The sequence below is a fragment of the Fukomys damarensis genome, unplaced genomic scaffold (genome assembly GCF_012274545.1).
Source record: "Fukomys damarensis isolate Sample0158 unplaced genomic scaffold, DMR_v1.0_HiC HiC_scaffold_8, whole genome shotgun sequence".
NCBI classification, from domain to species: Eukaryota; Metazoa; Chordata; class Mammalia; order Rodentia; family Bathyergidae; genus Fukomys; species Fukomys damarensis.
In genome coordinates, this window is record NW_022900920.1 from 8,880,701 (window position 1) to 8,899,658 (window position 18,958).

General features: G+C 43.7%; 1 protein-coding gene and 1 pseudogene across 4 annotated transcripts in view; both read left to right on the plus strand.

The window, feature by feature from the left end:
* Positions 1–2,056, plus strand: part of LOC104859795 — a 7,096-nt pseudogene extending 5,040 nt beyond the window's left edge.
* A 16,414-nt stretch (positions 2,057–18,470) lies between these two features.
* The window catches only part of CUNH10orf143 (chromosome unknown C10orf143 homolog), a 44,298-nt gene continuing 43,810 nt past the window's right edge, over positions 18,471–18,958 (plus strand). For 2 of the 4 annotated variants that reach the window (XR_004516278.1, XM_033761342.1), the window contains exon 1: positions 18,478–18,880. Coding sequence is in view for 3 of the 4 variants with exons in the window: in XM_033761342.1 (XP_033617233.1) it covers positions 18,812–18,880 (69 nt within the window). In the remaining variant the exon portion in view is untranslated. Of the gene's footprint in view, positions 18,881–18,958 lie in introns of all 4 variants that reach the window. The other 2 variants (XM_010620626.3, XM_033761343.1) reach the window with 2 other exon arrangements.

Sequence of the window (18,958 nt, forward strand, 5' to 3'; positions counted from 1 at the left end):
CTGCAGACACCCTGGAACTGAGGCGGCGCGACCGAGCTGACAACAATCCCTGGATCCTGGGACTCCTAACCTTCCCTGCAGCTGCTATACTTTATGGGCCAGTCCCGCAGCCTAGAAAAGATATTTGTCTGTATCTGATCTGTGAGTGAAGTCAGATTAGCAAACTAAAATCTAACAAAACTGAAACTGCATCCGGGCATGGTGGCGCAAGATCGCAAGTTTGGGCCAGCTTGGGCAACTGAGAGATTACGTGTCAAAAAACAAAAAGGTCTAGGGATTTAGCTAACAGAGTAACCCTGGGTTCAATAACAACTACTGCAAAAAAAAAAAAAAAGGAAAAAAGAAAAACTGCATAAAGATGGGGAAACTGGGAACAGAGGGTGGCAGTCTCTGAGCCTCAACACCAGCAAAGTGTTTGCAGTTCCTTCTGGGAGCAGCCAAAACCTACGCCAGCTGTGTGCCCCCATTCCCCCGTAAGTGCATCCCTTGGGACAGCCCAGTGGGGATTGTGATCTGGGTACAGCAGGGCCTACCCCTTTCAAGGACCTCGCACCCAGACCTCCTGGCCTCCTGGCCCCTCTTACCTCACCACCACCACCCTCCGCTTCCCTTGCTCCCTCTGGCATCGACCTAATGCTGACTTTCCAGGTGGTGTCTTCTGCACCCACTCTTTCCATGCTTTCCGCACACCCTCTGGCCTGGGTAATTTCTTCTGTGCCCCAATTTTCAACCTCCTGGGAACCTCAAACCAGAAGATCCGAACCCTTCCTTGCTCCCCAAAGCCCAGTATCCAGCTGCTTTGGGAAGGGGGTTAGATCTTGTAGGGTGTCCTCACCAGCCCAGGCTTTCTCACCAAAGCGTCACTCCCCTGTGACTCCTATCTTTCTGAACACAATCACTGTCTCCAGCACTTGAGACTCCTCTTGGAGATTCTCCTGCTCTGGCTGGGCTCCTAGGCACTTGGGCAACCTTACCTACTGGCTGGTTATCCCAGGGAACCCTGTGCTTGCTTCTGCTTGGATATATTCGGGTCCTAAAAGTGTGCTTCTCTCATCTAGAGGCTGTGTTCTAGGGAGGCCATGGCTGTGTTTCCATCCCATGCACTAGAGCCAGCCACAGATCTATTCTCTCCTCAGTGCCAGCTGCTCACATAAGAGGGGCTCCCTAGACTTCAAAGACTTTGTACAAAAAAAGAAAATGAAACATTTCACTAATAATTTTATATTGATTTCATGTTGAAATTATAAAACCTTGGATATTTGGATTTAGAAGCTATATTATTAAAATCAGCTCCACAGCCGCCCACCCACCATCTGCAGCCTGCACACCAAGGTTTCAACAGACCTCACCAAAATGCCATCCCAATGGAACATGCCATGGAAACCATGCTGTTTACGTTTCACAAATTTGCTGGAGAAAAAGGCTACTTAACAAAGGAAGACCTGCAAGTACTCACGGAAAAGTAGTTCCCTGGGTTTTTGGAAAATCAAAAAGACCCTCTGGCTGTGGACAAAATCATGAAGGACCGGAACCAGTGCTGAGATGGCAAAGTGGGCCTCCAGAGCTTCTTTGCACTAACTGAAGGCTTCACCATTGCGTGCAATGGTTATTTTGTAGTACACATGAGGCAGAAGAGAAAGAAGGAGGCAGACTTGAACATTTAGTCCTACCCTGATGAGGGTTTTCCCAAATGGGCCACTTGACGAATCTGACCCTCAGTTTCCCCTCATATAAAGAGTTCATGAGCAGGGCCAGGGATTTAGCTCTGCTGCCTGCCTTGCAAGCACAGGGTCCCGAGTTCAATCCCTGGTAACAACAACAACAACAAAATTTCATGAGCAGACCAGGACCCTTAGAAAATGTACAAATAACATCCAACTCTCATTGGACAGAGAAAGGAAAGTCAGTCAAATGTTAGATAAGCTTTTGATTTTTATATTGTCTGCATCCTCTTGTCCTCAATAAATAAAGTCTTTTTTTAGTTCCAGAAAAAAATCAAATTTACCTCTTTTTACTTTTGGTTACTAGGACATTTTAAATTGTATAATGTAATTACACCAGCAAACCTCATTTGTGGCTCACTTTATATTTCGTATTGTCAGCACTGTTCCAGTGATTAAAAGTGACCTTAGACCTGTTACGCATGTGCTTCACTTGAGAATAGATGTTACTAAAAATAAGTTACATGATTCAAAATGCAATAGGAGAAACTGCTTTGTTTCTTGCCTGTGGTAGTAAGGAACATGCACCTAAACATGAGTCAAGATTGCATAGAAATAAACTGAATATTACTTGTAACCCCTGCACTCTGGAATTATAAGAGTCAAGAGGATCCTAAATACTAACCCAGCCTGGGAAATCTAGTCTCTTAGCGAGACCCTGACTAAAAATAAAAAATAAAAGGGCTGGAGATGTTGCTGGGGCAACAGCCATAGTTTCAGTCACTGGTACCACTATAAAAAATTATTTTCACAAAATAAATACACTAGTACAAGTAAAACTGGGAAAATATGGAAAAGACAAGTGAATTGTGGACAAATATTGTTGGGATAGTGTATTGCAGTATTAGAACAAGGGAACACTGTCATTTCATAACTGCATGTAAATCTACAATTTTTTTTCTTTTTTTGAGTAAAATTGACAAATAAAATCTTATACAAGTGTACAACATGTTTTGAGATATACGTTGTGAGATGATTACAAACAAACCCATCTCATACATATATCCATTTTTAATTTTCTCTACAGTTATTTTAAAATAAAAGTTTAGTTGATAGAAAACAAAAAATGAAAGTAAAATCTCTGAGACAATTATAGGGGAAATCATGTTGTAAAAAGGATGTCTATTCCAATTACCACTTTTAAGCATAAAATTACGTGTAATTAAAACAACTGCGGAGCTGAACATATTATAGAAAAAAGAGCTCCAGAAAGATGCTCCCCAAAGTATTAGGAGAATTTGCAGAGTGAAAACAGAAAAGCCTTTTACTTCTCATGTTATCCACTTTTTGGATCATCTGAATGTTCTCAAAAAGCATGGACTGCCTTTGTAACTTACAATAATAAAATTACAACACAGAGGAAATTTGTTGCAGTGAAGTTTTTCCCTAAAAAAGGAGTAGCCATCCCTCTAACATGGCTGCTATATAAAGCCTGGTTTTTTTCCTTTGAATAGAAAGAATTAACTGAAAAGAGCATACAACAGCTGTGGAGCAAGCCCCCTACTTAACCTACAAAAACTCCAGCTAACAATTTCAGTTTGGCCTCTCGCCCTTCTTGCAGGTGTCGCTATTTATACTAAATGGCCTAGGGGGCAGTAGATGACTTCTTGGCTTTAAAATGCTCTGACTTCTGGCCACCCTGAGGTGGTTTGGTACATGCCCTGGCGAGCAGAGGCAGAAGCAAGATAATCACAAGTTCAAGGCCAGCCCAGGCAGCTTTGAGATGAGTGACCCTGTCTCAAAATATAAAAGGTCTGGGGATGTAGGTCAGTGGCAGAATATGCTGAATAAAAAAGGAAGAAAGGAAGGCAGGAAGGAAGGAAGGCAGGCTCAGAGAAAAACATGCTGACTTTAGCACCAAGGCTACTAGGCTTATGCGTAGTGCTTTCTGACTTCCCAAAGTGCGTGTGCAGTGTCCATATTTCTCAATCAGGATCCCTCAAGTGGTGGTGTGAAAGATTTGCTGCCTACCCTGCAGTTTATAACTAAGGAAGCTGCCCAGACCCCCAAGGGAGGGCAACACCAGGACTCCCCTTTCCCATTTCAAGCTCTGCTTACCCACAGCTGCTCTGCAGAGCACAGTCCTCTCCCTCTGAGCATGTTAGGGTCCAGAGGGAAACACTGACCATCTCCACCCTCAGTAGGCCATAGGTTTAGGCCTTTATGGAACACTCTGGACTTGACTTTCCATTGTGCTTGGTTGGTGCCCAAAAGCTGAAAAACATAGGAGCACAAGTGATTGAGGCTGGCCAGGCTCATGGCCTCATACGTTCATCCATGTTCTATTCTCTCTCTGGAGTGGGAGAACCATCTGGACAGGAACCCCTCTGGTCTGCCTGGTCCTTCTTGGTCAGGAATGGCTGTCCTGGCACAGCAAAAGGATCCAGTGGTCTTTAGCAGGGACAAATAAGCTCCTCCAATAGTGCTGTGTAGCACTTTAGGGCCTTGGAGCATAGGGACCAGGACCAGGGGCTACTGCCCTGGGAGCTGAAATCCTGGCCTGGGAGAGCCAAAGCTCTCATAGAAGAAGCAAAAAGGAGGATTTGGCTGGGTGTGATGGTGCAAACTTGTAATCCCAGCACTCAGGGAGGCTGAGGCAGGAAGAGCTCAAGTTGGAGTCCAGTCCAGAAAACTTACTGACTTGATAAGACTGTCTCAAAATAAAAAATAAAAAGGGGCTGGGGATATAGCTAAATGTGAAGGCCTTTGGTTCCAGTCCTCAGTGTGAGGAGTGGAGGGGAAACCAGGTGGGAGTGCTGAGCTTTCTGGTAGCAAAGGATCTCTCACGGCAAATTGACTATGTTTTAAAGAGGGGTGTGTGTGTGTGTGTGTGTGTGTGTGTGTGTGTGTGTGTGTGTGTGTGAGAGAGAGAGAGAGAGAGAGAGAGATAATTATTTTGCTGTGTAACAACAGCTAATATTTACTGCTTCTAAACAGGCAAGGTTGTAATTTAACCTTGCAGAATTCATTGCTGTGGCTGTGTTGTTACTCACTGGTACAATGCCAGGTACTATTGGGGGGGGCACCAAAAACCTGCCATGGAGATGAACACCTGATGGGCTTAAATAAAGGCTCTCACCTGATAGGGTCCCTGTAAACCCTGACCAGAAAAGCTGAGAAACACAAAGGGGTATAGAGGGAATGAATGAGAAAATAGCATTCAAAAAGTGGTTATTCAGGTAAAATGGCCATTTCCCTTTAAAAAAAAAAAAAACTCTTAAATTCCAGTTAGTCCACCGCCAAAGACCAGTTGAGAATAACCCCAACTAGAGGGAATTAATTTCCTTAGGAATTTCACTGGTTCAGGATTAATGGAGCCCCCCTGAAGAGAAACAGTAAAGCTGTAAGTACAGTAGATTTGCACCTGAAGGATACATATTTTAATTTCAGTTCTCAAGCTGTGATAACATCTTCTGAGCTACTATAAAATCATAAATGAGCCCCAGCATGACTGCAGAGATCTTGCTAACACAGAGCTCCCCAGGACGAGCCTGGAACCCACCTGGCCCAACCCCTCATTCTGCCCACTTGGATTTCTGGTCATGCAATGACAAAGGGTGCAGCGATCATGGCCTAGGAGAGAGGCCAGAAAAAAAAGTGCCTCACTGTGAGTCCCTGACCTGCCTGAATAGGCTGACCCAGCCCAGAACAAAAAGTGAGGATGGGTGTGGGAGCCCGCTGGCATTTGACATTGGAAAAGTAACTTCTACCATTGAGGCATTGACACAATCTATGACTCTATTTGGCTTTTCTGAGATGAGGGTCTCAGCTATGCAGATGAGATTGACCTGGAGCTCTCTGTGTAATCCAGGCTAAGCTCACTGTGTAATCCAGGCTGGGTTTATGGGATTACGGGTGTCGACCTGGAGCTCACTGTAATCCAGACTAGTTTTATGGGATTATGGGCGTGCACCACCACGCCCGGCAAACAATACCACTGGACTCGTCAGGTTGAGTGGGGCCTTCGCCTTTACATCAGCGGCCGTGATCCGGGTCTCACCTTTTCCATCAGGCTTTTGAAAGAACCACCTCAGTTCAAACCCATTGCCATTGGCCCCAACCCCCTTCTTTAAGAATGTTGCTTTTTTAAAGATAAACTGGGCCTGGTGGATGATAGCATTAGAAGGGTTGAGGAAAGCCTCGAACAAAGGCAGAAGCAACGGGAAAAGGACGAATCTTGGTATCAAAATTGGTTTTCCCCTTGCCCCGCTTGCCCCTGGAGATTGTTAAGTTAAAGATTGCATAGGGTTAATTGTTGATGCACGCCTTCCCACTTACCCCTCCCCACATTTGGTAAAATACTGATTGCTGTATGCTGATAAATGCTTTGTCCCTTTATGGTTAAATGCTTGAGTGACTCATGTGATTGGTAGAAGATTTGTTTGAACTGTCCAATAAGCTTGCTGAACCTTCCCCCTGGGATAACAGTATATAATCGTTTTGCTGAGCCAATAAAGAGCCTTTGATCAGAAATCAGACTTGGGCCATGTGCTCTAACTTCTTAAAGATTTCCTTCACAGACATTCAAGATCGGATCGGCCTCTGATGACCCACGAATAAGAGGCGGCTCTCACCTCCTATTCCCGGCTGGACGGGGTCCCCCCAGAGAGCCGCAGATGGGATTCTCCTTCTTTGGCCCTTGTCCCATCCCCCAGCCCTGTCACCCACCTGGCACAGGGAGAACCATCCTGCCCAAACTGGGGGAACACAATGGTGGCCAGTCTCCCACCTGCCTCTTCAGCATCCTTCAGGGGGTCTCAGCCTTCTGTCCATCAGTGTCTCTGGCCCCAGAAGTGGACCTTGGGAAATGTGTCTTGCAAGTAATGCTTAGGGGAATGGGACACTAGCTCCAACCATACAACTGGCCCTTGCCTTCTTAGTCTAAGAGCCACCCTGGCAACTGGGACCCTCTGCCTGTCACGCTAATAACTGAGGGCCAGTCTGGGGAGCAAGGAGGGGTGGTGCAGTAGTTTCCTCTCTCAGCTCTTAGGAGTGGGTCTTGATCCAGGGACAAGTCAGCCAATTTTCTATGTTCTCTTCCTGACCAGAAACTGCTTTTATTAGAAGAACTTGATGCATGTACTTGCTATAAAGGTTGTTTATTCTGTCATAGCCAGATTTTTATTGGTTGTACTTTTGCTGCACTTGCTCGAAAAATAATTATTTTCAAAGAAAAGAAGAATTACATATCCAGTAAACTAAATAAGACTCACTGTTTATTAGGGACCTCTGACAGCTCCTCAAACACAAAAAAGGATTTCCAAGCAGTGAATGGACAATTTATGTGCAAGTTTATTTGTAAAACAGATTTCAAGACATACTTCATCTTGGCTCTGCCAGTAAAAATACATTCCATTTATTTTCAGAAATATGTGTATCTGATGGCTTCACAGTAATTCTGTTTTCCCCTAAGAAGATAAGACTAGCTGGATAAGTATGTACCCACTAACCTAATCTAACTCTAGCTCTGGGTTGAACACAGATGTACTGTATGGGGGAGTGGTGGTGATCATGTCCCATAAGGCGCCCTCTAGTAGGATGTAAGAAATGGTCTTGGAGGTGTAGGCCTGTAATCTCAGCTACTTGGGAAACTGAGACAGGAAGATTCAAAGTTTGAGACTAGACTTGGCAACACTCTGTCTCAAACGTAAAAATTAAAGTCAAAAAGGGGCTGGAGGAGTAGGTCAGTCAGTGGCAGCACACTTGCCTAGCAGGTGCGAGGTCCTAGGTTCAATCTCCAGCTTTGAAAAATAAAAAGAATAAAGAAATGTAGTTCATACATCTCAATCCAATTGTTACAGCCTCCAGTATTCCTTAGTTAAAACAATTTTAAACATATTTTTAATTGTCTACACTTTCTAAGGTCAAAACTCATTTTAAGAATTAACTGACCACTTTCTATTGCCCACGTGAATTCTAATCTCTTCCCATTAGGGACCAGAGCTGGGAGCAATTGTAGAGCCAGGATCTAGGCTGCAGATGGCATCAGCTGCCTCTCCCAGCTCGAAGGGCTGCCTTTGTTGAGTGGTTTCTTTATTCAACCTACAGTAGAGAACCACTACTGAGAATTAACACAAACTGGTGCTGTCTCTAGAGATTCTACTGATCCATCCCAAATGCTTGCTTTTTCCTTGACTTGCAAACTTTCAACACTTTCTCCTGCCCTTCTCGTTCCAATCAGCCGTCTACTTGAAATCCCGTAAATGTCACCAAGTCTAGGCCCTGCATATAAAAGCATGGGAGACAGGGAAAGGGAGGGAAGGAAGAACTCTGCCGGTGATCCCTGCATGCACATTTTCGCATGGGTCATTACTCACCTGTCCAGTTCCCCAATCACCCAGACGCCCTTCTGTGACATCTTATTGGTATGTGTGCAAACTCACCACATGTTTATACGCAGCTGCACATTCTCTCTTGTGTATTTAATTTCAATTTTGTGGTATAGGGATTGAATCCTGAGCCTCAAGAATGCTAGGCAAGCACTCTATCACTGCTATTTTTATGTTTTATTTTGAGATAGGAACTTAACCAACTTGCTTCAGTCTGGCCTCAAACTTGCCATCCTCCTGTCTCAACCTCCTGAGTAGCTTAAATTACAACCCTGCCTGGCCTGCACCTGGCTCCTGTTTTAGTCAAAATGTTTTATAAGTAAGGTGTGTGTGTTTGTGTGTGTCTGTGTATGTGTGTTGTATTTTCCAAGTCCATCGGGAGTTAATGTTCTAGCCTCATTTATAATTTCTGTTTCACAGCTAAGAAATTAAGGGCACATGAACTCACTTTGTGTTATAGACAAGACTTCTTGTAAAATCGGAGGTGGTTCCTTAGGGATATATGAAGTTCTAGCAAGTGAAACTCAGGCTGGTGGTTCCAGGACTCACATTTCTTCCAGGGTCCTTGAGACACAGGTTTCTACCTCATGCTTCCTCCTCGGAGCACATGGGAACTCTGCCCTGTGGCCTGACTATTCTCTTAACTGCTCCTTTGGCCTAGCGGTGCCACCTCTCTTGAGTGGATCTCTGCTGTGGCTGGCAGCACCAGGCACACTTGGCCACTCAAAGTTTGAGTTCCTTTGAGAAGGAACTCAAAGTAGAAGTGTGGAAAACACTGAGAAAACACACACACACACACACACACACACACACACACACGCACACAAACTCTCCTATATCTTAAAGACACAGCTCCTTGGTAGCTAGAGGACAGAATCAGTAAATGGCTCTCTAACATGTGGCAGATGCCATTCCAGCCTGAAAATTGAATCCACTGAAGTTTAATTAAATTAATGACTCCAATCCTACTTTCCAAAATTCCTCAAATGCTGGTCACACCTACAAGGCCTTCCTATTCTCTGTCTTCTAAAATATGACAGACTTTCCTCTCAGTGCTGGAAAAAGAACACTAATTATTTATTGTCAGCTGGATTTGCATCCTGGCATGTACTGCTGCCCAGCTTGGACTATGTGAACGGTGGCCCATCAAAAATGGCCTCGGTATAGCCCAGGACAGGCAGAAATGGGTGGTCCCAGGCTCCCCCCACCCCCACCATCCAGCACAGGAACCCCCATGGCAGTGTGTGTAGCTCAGGGAAGTGAGGAAATACTACAGCGACACTGGATAATGTGAAGGCACTTGGATCGCCTCTTCGCAGATGGGATGGTGTCCAGACTAGAGACTTCACATCAGATTTTAATGGCTGTGATGATTTTTCTATAAAATAGTGCTGACTTTCAATTTCTTCTCCTAAAACAAAACCAGTGAAACAGAAAGGACAAAAGAAAGCTACCTGATTTTGAGGGATACATGGGCCCATGTGGCTCTAGAAAATGTCTAAATAAATAAAGGAATGAGTTTGTATGTAATATTCTCATGATAAAGTTGCTACTTTCATGAAAGTAGAGCAAAAACTCAGTGGTTATCCCAGGATGAGCCTATGTTTGGGTTAGTATCTATTACTTGCTTATCCATATAAAATAGGCTTTATTTTCATCAGAGGAAATATCTCATTCAAGCACATCAGTGGCACCATTACCTTTGGACTTTCCAACTATAATATGCCTTCCCTTTTCAGCTCACATCTGTTGAAATGAATAACAGGAGATATAGGGAGACAATCATTTTCCTAGGATGGAGATGGTAGGACCCCAGAATGGGTAGTCCCTTCCTCCACAGGGCTGAAGGAGAGGGCTGAGCTTAGCTCAGCTGACTCTGCACAGACAGGACAGCAAGTACAGGAAACAGCAGCTGTCCCAGGGGCTGCCGCTGAGAGGCCAAGAGCTGCCCACAGCTTCAGAAGTCTTCGGAGCCTTCCTTCACCACTCAGCCCCTCCATATGGGAGCCCAATACGGCTCCATCCTCTAAACTGCTGCCTTATTCCTACTGTCCCTAATTCTCTAGGCTTCTTCACAGGCCTGTGGGACCAAGAGACACACTCCCGCCAACTTGTTGGAAATCTTTATTTTCTAGTTTCTGTACACTGCACATAACTGCATCATAGTGACACTAGAAGTGATCAGACTCCTCTTGGGGAAGCAATTCACAGGTGTATTTCTGACTACCTGGCTTTCTCTCCTCTGAGTCAGGTTACTATATCATTCCTTACCCAGAGTAGAGTTATTATTGGCCATAACTGTATTTACCCTACAGTAATATGTCCTTTTGTGATGGGATATAAATATTAAACTATAATGCTCTGAAATACCTGGTCACTAACACAGCGGGGTGAAGTGGAATTCCAAATGAATATTAAGGTATAATCTTATCCTTTGATGAAATGTTCTGTTTTAAAAGACAGCTGTAAAAACCTTTAATGCTATTTAGCAATCCCTTTGGAGTAGGTTGATCTCTTGTTTACCAAAGCATGTGGTATATGAGTTTGCATGTCTTTGCTTTTGTTTTATAATTTGAAATAGGAAATATGGTATTCACTGGCAATCAATTTATTTTGATTGATAAAAGGGGATTAATAAAAACTCCCTTAGAAATAAAAATAAGGTGAATAGTAATATATCTTTCAGGGTGCCTTCTTTCAGCTGTGTATAAAGAGAGCAAGCTTTTTTACTTCTCCTCAATAAGTCTTTTCTTATTTTCTATACCTAGTGAGCCATTTATAATCCTTATTATTTCCAACCCACACACTAATGTGGCTTCAGTCATATTTCCACATGCTGGGGGTTTCTCTTCTTAATATGTTGTGAGAGCTGAAGTGCAAAAACATACCCTATAATTTATGTAAAAATACCTCAAAAATGGATTACCAAACATACACTTTAAGTAAAAAAATTAGGATGAAATATAAAACATCATGCTAAAGTCTTAATGTATTATTGAAACAAAGTGTTATATAGAAAGCACATTAGTGTGTGGTATTTAACAAACATTATTGGACTGAGAAACAGGGACAAATTTTAATGAGAGACAATGCATTCCATTCAAGCATGAAGCCATCAATTTTAGAAGGCACATTTAGGGAGTTTGAATGTTTTTATTTATCTACAGCACCTCTGAAGAAAATGCAAAATGACAAACTATAGAATCCTTGTCTTTTGTATGTAGCAAGTTTTTGCAATTACATTATGGGATGGATATGGGGACATACATTAAATAGCATCATATAAATGTTTAATTTGTATAAGTCCTATAGTCCTTCAACATTAAATACTTATCTATTTGGGTCATTTTTACAGATCACATTTACAATTTCAGGAAATATTTCAAGGAATAAAAAAAATTTTTTTTCAGTGCTGGGCTTTGAACCCTGTGCCTCACACATGCTAGGGAAGTCCCTTACCACTGAGCTACACATCCAGGCCTGGAACAATCTTGTACTAACTCTTGCCATAAGAGAAAACCAAAACAATGATCTTCACTAGCACAAGTGTGTGGGTGACCTAGCACAAAAGTTAACCTTCAGATATAATTATCTTGAGATAGGACAATCTGGCTGTCCACCATGAGAAGACAGAGCTAAAGATCGGGCTGGAATTTGGGGTAGTGGCAAACTCCTAAAATACCAGCACTCTGGAACTGAGGAGAAAGTTATCTGTTCTTTAGATTGAATCCTCTTGGGATAAAACAATTAGCCTGTTCACAGTGAGAAGACAGAACAAATGATCAGACTGAAAGCCAAGGCATGGAGGGACACACCTGTAATCCCAGCACTCTCAGACTGAGGCAGGAGGATCAAAAGTTTAAACCCAGCCTGAGCAACTTAGTGCCTTAACACTACCCTGTGTCAAAATAAACATTTTAAAAAAATAATGTTTAAAGGCACAGGGCTGGGAATGTAGCTCAGTGTAGAGATCCTGGATTCAACTGCCAGACTGCAGAAATAAACACATTTTTTAATAAAAGAAGGAAGACCAACTTAATGTGAAAGACAAAAGACAGCAGAGCTTGGAGCCCCTGGAAACAATTCTAAGCAGCTACCTTTTTATTTGAATGCATACATACAAGGTGCAAGTATAAAGACAAGAAGTGGACCATGGGTGGCTTGTGCATCCTCATTTTTTTGTTTTCGAATTTCACATCCTATCTGTTTTATCTAGGGTGACTCAGAGCCCCCTTAGCCCACAAGCAGCCACAGAATGAACAGCAGGGTAGAGGCTTTCTCTCTTGGAGACCCTGTATACCTCGCCTCACTCATTAACCATTCTGTTAGCACCTGCACTGGGCCCCGCCACACTGGGTATAGGACACAGGAATAAACAGATCAATTGAGCTCCCTACTCCAGTGCCAGTGTGCTAGTGTGGACAGCATGATAGACAGCGGGTAGAGTCATTAGAGTATCCAGTTTGAGGAGCCGTCTGAGGAGCAAATCTAAGCCAAGAAGAGAAGGACCTATGGAAAAGACAGAAGAAATTGGCTGGACTTTGATTAAGCAGAACATTCTCGGCAGGAAGAGAAGATAGGGACGACCTGGGATGAATGCATGTGATTAAAAGCCTGGGTGAAAGAGTCCCTTGTCCCTGTGTCTGGTAAATGAAAGCCAGAGAAGTGGGAGAGAGGGAGAGAGGCAGAGGCCTGCCTGGCCTTTGTGGAGGTGAAAGCTGTTAATTGCACATTGTCGTGTGAAAGCCACTTCAAATACAAAGTTGTGTGTGCAGAATGAGGAACATATTGTCCAGTAGAGACTCACTTTAGACAGCCACGCCCCTCCCTGAACGCCTCCAGAAAGGCACCTGCAACTTCTGGCCCTTGGGGTAATTGAGTTGGAACTCTTTTAATTTTTTCATTTCGCCCATCTTGTTTCGGAGATGATCCAAAGCTTAATAAGGAGGCATCGCATAGGAATCAGAACTCCCGAGAGCAGCAGAAGGGTAGGAAAGCAGACAGTGTGGTTGTGTTCAGATTAGTTACTTGATTGTTTTTGCAGTCATGGACATGGTAGATAACATCTCTGTGCCTCAGTTTCATTATCTGAACATAAAGACTGCCCTGCAGTGTCACAGTGAGGATTAAGAGAAACCAAAGATGCCTAGGGAATAAGGGGCATGAATATGATCAAAACACATTTTACACATTGAGCCCCCCTCCCAAATATATGAAACTAGGGATTGAAGTGAAGCTAAAGGATGATGGGGGAGGGAATGATTTAGGTATCTTTTCTGCATATACAAATCTGCTAAAATAAAACCCATTAGTCTGTATAACCAATATACACTAATAAAAAATGTGGAGGAAATAAAGATGCCTAATGGACTAGCATTTCCTTATGCCTACAGTATCTATCCTTGGACCTGGACAGTGGAGAAGCATTCGGGAGGATGGGATCAACCAGTAAAAAAAGAAAACAACCATGTGGCCATGAGTGCCAGAGAGCCGAGAGTGGGCCAGGGTGGATCCTTTAGGCTGGGTGGTTGACCACAATTCCTCTTGGGAGTCAAAATCTGAAAAACAGAAAGGAGCAAATGAGGTGCAATGTAAGGGGAAGAATCTCTCTTTAAAGATGATAACCATTATTGTTATTATCATATCCAAAGAAACTGTGACCTCTAAAGACAAAAATAAACTTACATTAGTGCCTAAGGAAGAATTGACATTTCTTATTAGGAGTGCAAGAAGGAAGGGATAGAAAGGTGATATTACTAATCACCTACTGTATGCCGGGTCCATGCTACAGACTACATATGCTATCTTTTATGCCCCAACATGAGGACCACAGGTAGTGATTTTTAAAAGAAGTCATTGGAGTTTGAAATGGAGGAGAACAGAAATAGTGGCTTTGCAACAGCTACATCAAAGTATTACTTGGGCCTCTGCCCACACACACACACACACACACACACACACACACACATGGGAGAGAGATACATTTCCCTTGGCAAGGCTGAACTAAACGTTTTAATCAAGGCAATACATCAAAGTTACTTGGGCCTCTGCCCACACACACACACACACACACACACACACACACACATGGGAGAGAGATACATTTCCCTTGGCAAGGCTGAACTAAACGTTTTAATCAAGGCAAATTGGCACCACCCTTTGAAGCTCTGATTTCTCTGGAAGTGACAACAGGAGCTGTTTTATTCCTATTTTAGAGATGAAGGAGAGGGCTCAGAAATGAGTACTTCACCCTAATACACATCACTGGAGCCATAAGAAAATTGAACCTCTCTGGAAATTTCCTGAACACCACATGACCCAACTTCAGCTGGGAACAGGCTGGAGATAATAATCACAGTGGTCATCATCAGGCGAGAGCTTACCGCTCCCAATACAGCTCCCTCAAAGCTAAAAGCATCCCATTAAGGTAGGCACCATTATTATCATTCCATTTTCATACCCCCAAAAGGGGATGGCAATTCAGCAATTAAAAGAGTTTGCCCTGTCCTGGAAGTGGACAGTGTTGGAACTGGAGTCACCTTTCTCCTGAGAGCCACTTCCCCTGAAAGTGGTATGCAATATCAGTTAGCAACATACAGAGAAATGACTTCTATTTTAATAAGTGTATTTTTATTGTGGTAAGATAAGCATTACATGAAATTTGACTTTTTGTGACAGGACTGTTTCACTCAGTGTAAATGTCTTCAAGGTTCACTCACTTTGTAGCTTGTGTCAGCATTTCCTTCCTTTTTAAGGCAGAGTAATATTCCAATTTAACGGCTCAATCACATTTTGGGAATTCATTCATCCATCATTGGATGTGTGGGTTATTTCTATCATTTGGGATATTGCGACAAATGCAGCTATGAACATAGGTGTCTCTGGTTTTAGTTATTTTGTGTATAAACCCAGAGGGAGCTGGCTGATATAGTAATTTTATTTTTAATTTTTTTGAGGAAAAACATACTGTTTTTAATAGTGGCATAGCACTTCACATTCCTACCAATGATATACAAGAGTTCCACCTTCTTTATATCCTATATAATATTTGTTACCTTCATTTTATCTTTTTCTTTTGATAATAGTCAACCTGGATATGAAGTGGTAAACCAAAATGGTTTAGATTTACATTTCCTTAATAACTAATGTCAATCATCTTCTCATGTGCTTATTGGCCACTTGTTTATCTTCTTTAGAGAAATGTCTACTCGTTTATTTTGTAGGTTTTAAATCATTTTGTTATTGTTAATTTGTCGGCATTCTTTATAAATTCTCAATTTATCCTTATCAGATACATGATATCTGCTTCATTCCATGGCTTACCTTTTCCTTGTACTATTTAGTAGTATTATTCAATGCACAAACATTTGTCATTTTCATGTAGTACAATTTATTTTTTCTTTTGTTGAACTTTACAGTCAGAATCCAATGTCATGAAGCTATTTCTGTGTTTTTTCTAATACTTAACTGCATCGTGTGTGTGTGTGTGTGTGTGTGTGTGTGTGTGTGTGTGTGTGTGTGTTGCTGAGGCTCAAACCTGGGGCCTTCCACATGCTAATCAAGTGCTTTACCAATGAGCTGTGTCCCTGGCCCAAACTGTATCTTTTTAAATATTCTTACTACTGTATTAAACTCATGGGCCGAATTTCTTCCTCCATTACTTGGAGAAATGGTCCAGGATTTGTTTTAAGCATCTGTTAGACAGCAGGCTCTACACGGAGTCACCATACCAAGGTTCCATGTTACCAATCAAAACTTAAACACTTGTAAGATCTGACTTTCTGAGAGGTCAATGGAGTGAGTCAAATCCCTGTCGAGATTTCACTTACATCCTGAGGAAATTTGGAAACCAATCTGCCATTTGTTCATTGTTCCTGTCACTTGTCCACTTTTTGTCTGCCTATAAGATCCACCATATTTCACTGGTACATATATTTTGTAGATGGATGTTGCCTGGTTCATGACTTGCTAATAAAAGCCATTTAGATTCCTGAAACTAAATTTGCTGAGATATTGTTCTATGACTCATCTGAAAAGTAGCCATAACCACAAAGCCTTGTGGTACTGAAATTGAATGACAGAGCAAGTCATTTAAGGTAAACAACAAGCCGAAACAGTTTTTAAAGGACAGGAAGTGATACGGGTCCACAATTGTACCTTACTTTCACCTGTGAAATTCAAATTGTTCTGAAAATTGTTAGGTCCCTGACCCCAAGTCTGAAGCTACTCATTTGAACTGATCTTTATATATCCCACTCAGAGTATATGTGAATATTCACATATTTGTGCTGAAGTAACTGTATATTTGTCTGGGTATAAGACATTGTACGGATCCCTCTGGAGGCACATCATAAAGTGCTATACACTGCCTTTTTCAAAGATTCTGCATTTCAAAACCACATCTGATACCAATGGTTTCTGATGGGAGATTTTTTGTTTGCCTTGGGTAATGGGACCCTGGGACGAGTTCTCAAGTTCTTGTGAACCAGTGGTAGTAGTAGTCTTAAGACTACAAAAGAAGTAATATACCATTTATTGAGTAATTTGTCAGGCATTGTACTCATTGCTTTATATGTAAATATTTCATTTAGTACACACAATTCCCTACCCATTATAATTATTTTGACTGTCAATATTTGAAAATCAAGAGTTGGTAGGAAGAAATTGGGTTCATGCAAGTTAGCCCTTGAAGACAGAGGATAGCTCCTCTAGCTTGCACTTCCCCCAGCTCAGGGGTGAGCAGGATTTTTATGGGGAGGCAAGGGGCTGAGAGGTTGCAGGCTGGGCAAAGGCGTGTGCCTTCTCACAGTGGATTTCGACCTTCTATGGCTAGCTACTAAGGAAGAATGTATCAAAGGTCGAGTTCTAGAGTTCTGTTTGTTATTCTACAGGAAGGTGGTTCCGCCTCAGGATTTATACTATCTATCTAGTGAGGCCTCTTCTTGAGTTTAAAATGCCAGGAAAAAGGGAGGGATTATTAAAGGATTAGGAATTGAAGGTCAAAGTTGGTCTGCTAAGGACAAATTCCAGAATCAGCACGGGGCTGTCCTGTTACTTCCCTAAGGTTCCCACCAGAGAGCTCCGTGGTGACCATAAGGCTGCAGCAGCGTCAGGAAGCCAACACTAGGGAACAGTAGGAGAGAAGGCAGCCCCACACTCCACCCCCTCCCTGCCCCTGGTACAGGGTCTTCCCACTGTGCTACATTGCCAGCAACTTCTAAAAATTTATTTTGAGACAGGGTTTCGCCAAGTCGTTAAATTGCCCAGGCTGGACTCAAATTTACTAGCTTGCCTCAGTCTCCCAAAGTGACGAGATTACAGGCGTGCAACAAGCAGGACTGGTTGGCTTTATTTTAATTTATCAAAAAGGGTCCAGGTTCTGGGCACTTTGGAGCAGAAGCACTGGGAGCTCTGAGGGACATGTGGTGGATTGACTGATAGTCAATTTCTGACGCCCAGCTGAGCTGAATCAGAGTAGTCTGGGCGTGGGGGATCCACCTGAAAATTGTTACCAATAACCATAAAAAGAGAACTGGAGAGGAAGTTCTCGGCCTGGTGATTTTCTAGGAGAAGCTTGCTGCGGTTGGTTTTCCTGATGTGAATTAAGCTGTTCTCCCTGGAGGAGGTTGGGGCCTTACTGTCCTTGGGAATGGCTGCTGTTTTCATCAGGTGAGCTCTGATCTTCACCATGAGCAACAGTTCCTGGCTCCAGTGCAGATCCCTCAGCTTGGTGGCACAAATCCTTCATCTCACCAGTGTAGATTTTCTGGCTTCCACTACTGGCCTTGGGCCTTCCAGGGGTGCAGCTCATCAGTTAGGGACAAGCCTGAGACATTGCCGTTGGCTCTAGGCCACTGGCTAGACTCGAGGACACTGCCTTGGACTCTAAGCCTTTAGCTAGACTTGTGTGGGAATCCCCTGGGATCTGGATTCTTGGGCCCCTAGTGTACGGTTAATCTCTTGCACTCCTTAACATTTGGCTTTTGGGGTAACTATCATAAAATAATCTTATAATCTATGTGACCTGTAGTAAATGTATTCCCTGGTCAAGTCCTGCTGACTACAACAGATAGGGAGGGAGATGCGGGACGAGGAAGAGTTCGGTCAAGTTGTTACAGAAATCCCAGCATCGCTTCCCACTCTGCCAAAGGCGGCCGTTCAGAGAGAATGGAGGAGTGCCCCACGGGCAGCTAGGACTCCGGCACCCACGCTCCAACACAGGCCTTGCTTTTCTGATTGCCCGAGGAAGGACAGCACCCGGGCTTTTTGAGGGACCCGGCAGCCTAAAAGGCGGGAGCTAGTAAAACCTCAATTCCCAAAGACAGCCCCCAACATCGCTCGCGTTGATTGGCCCGCTATACGATCAATCATCCTACCGACCACAGCAAGGAGCGAAGGGAGGCTAATGGGCCAATCACAGGAGGGAAGAGGCGGGCGCTCTCTGAGGATTTAAACTCGGCAGTCAAGCGTCGCTATCCTAACCGGACAGGCCTTCTGGGCTTCCAGGCTGGTTCTGTGAACAGAGAAGTGAACTTCTTTGCCCATTGGCGACCTAGAATGCTTTCCCTAAGAAGATGCTGGTCTCCACTGCTCCTCGTTGCGCTTGCTTTACTTGGCTCACGCCCTCCTCACCGGGCACGCCCCTTCCACCTCCTTATTGGCTTCCTCGAGACACGTGCGGAAAGGGTGGTGGCGGAGCTGGGCTGGGGCCCGGACTCCGGATGGACCCGAGCGGCCGAGCGGTCTCAAACTTGAGGTCGCATGGACAGCCTGGCGCTGGGCCGGTGGCGACGGCGGAAGCTAGAGGAAGCGCCGGTTCCGAGGGACGCGGTGAGCCCGGGGCCTAGGTTCAGGCGCTGAGCGGCGGACAGCCTCGGGCAGATCCCCACCCAACCTCGGCTCCCTGCC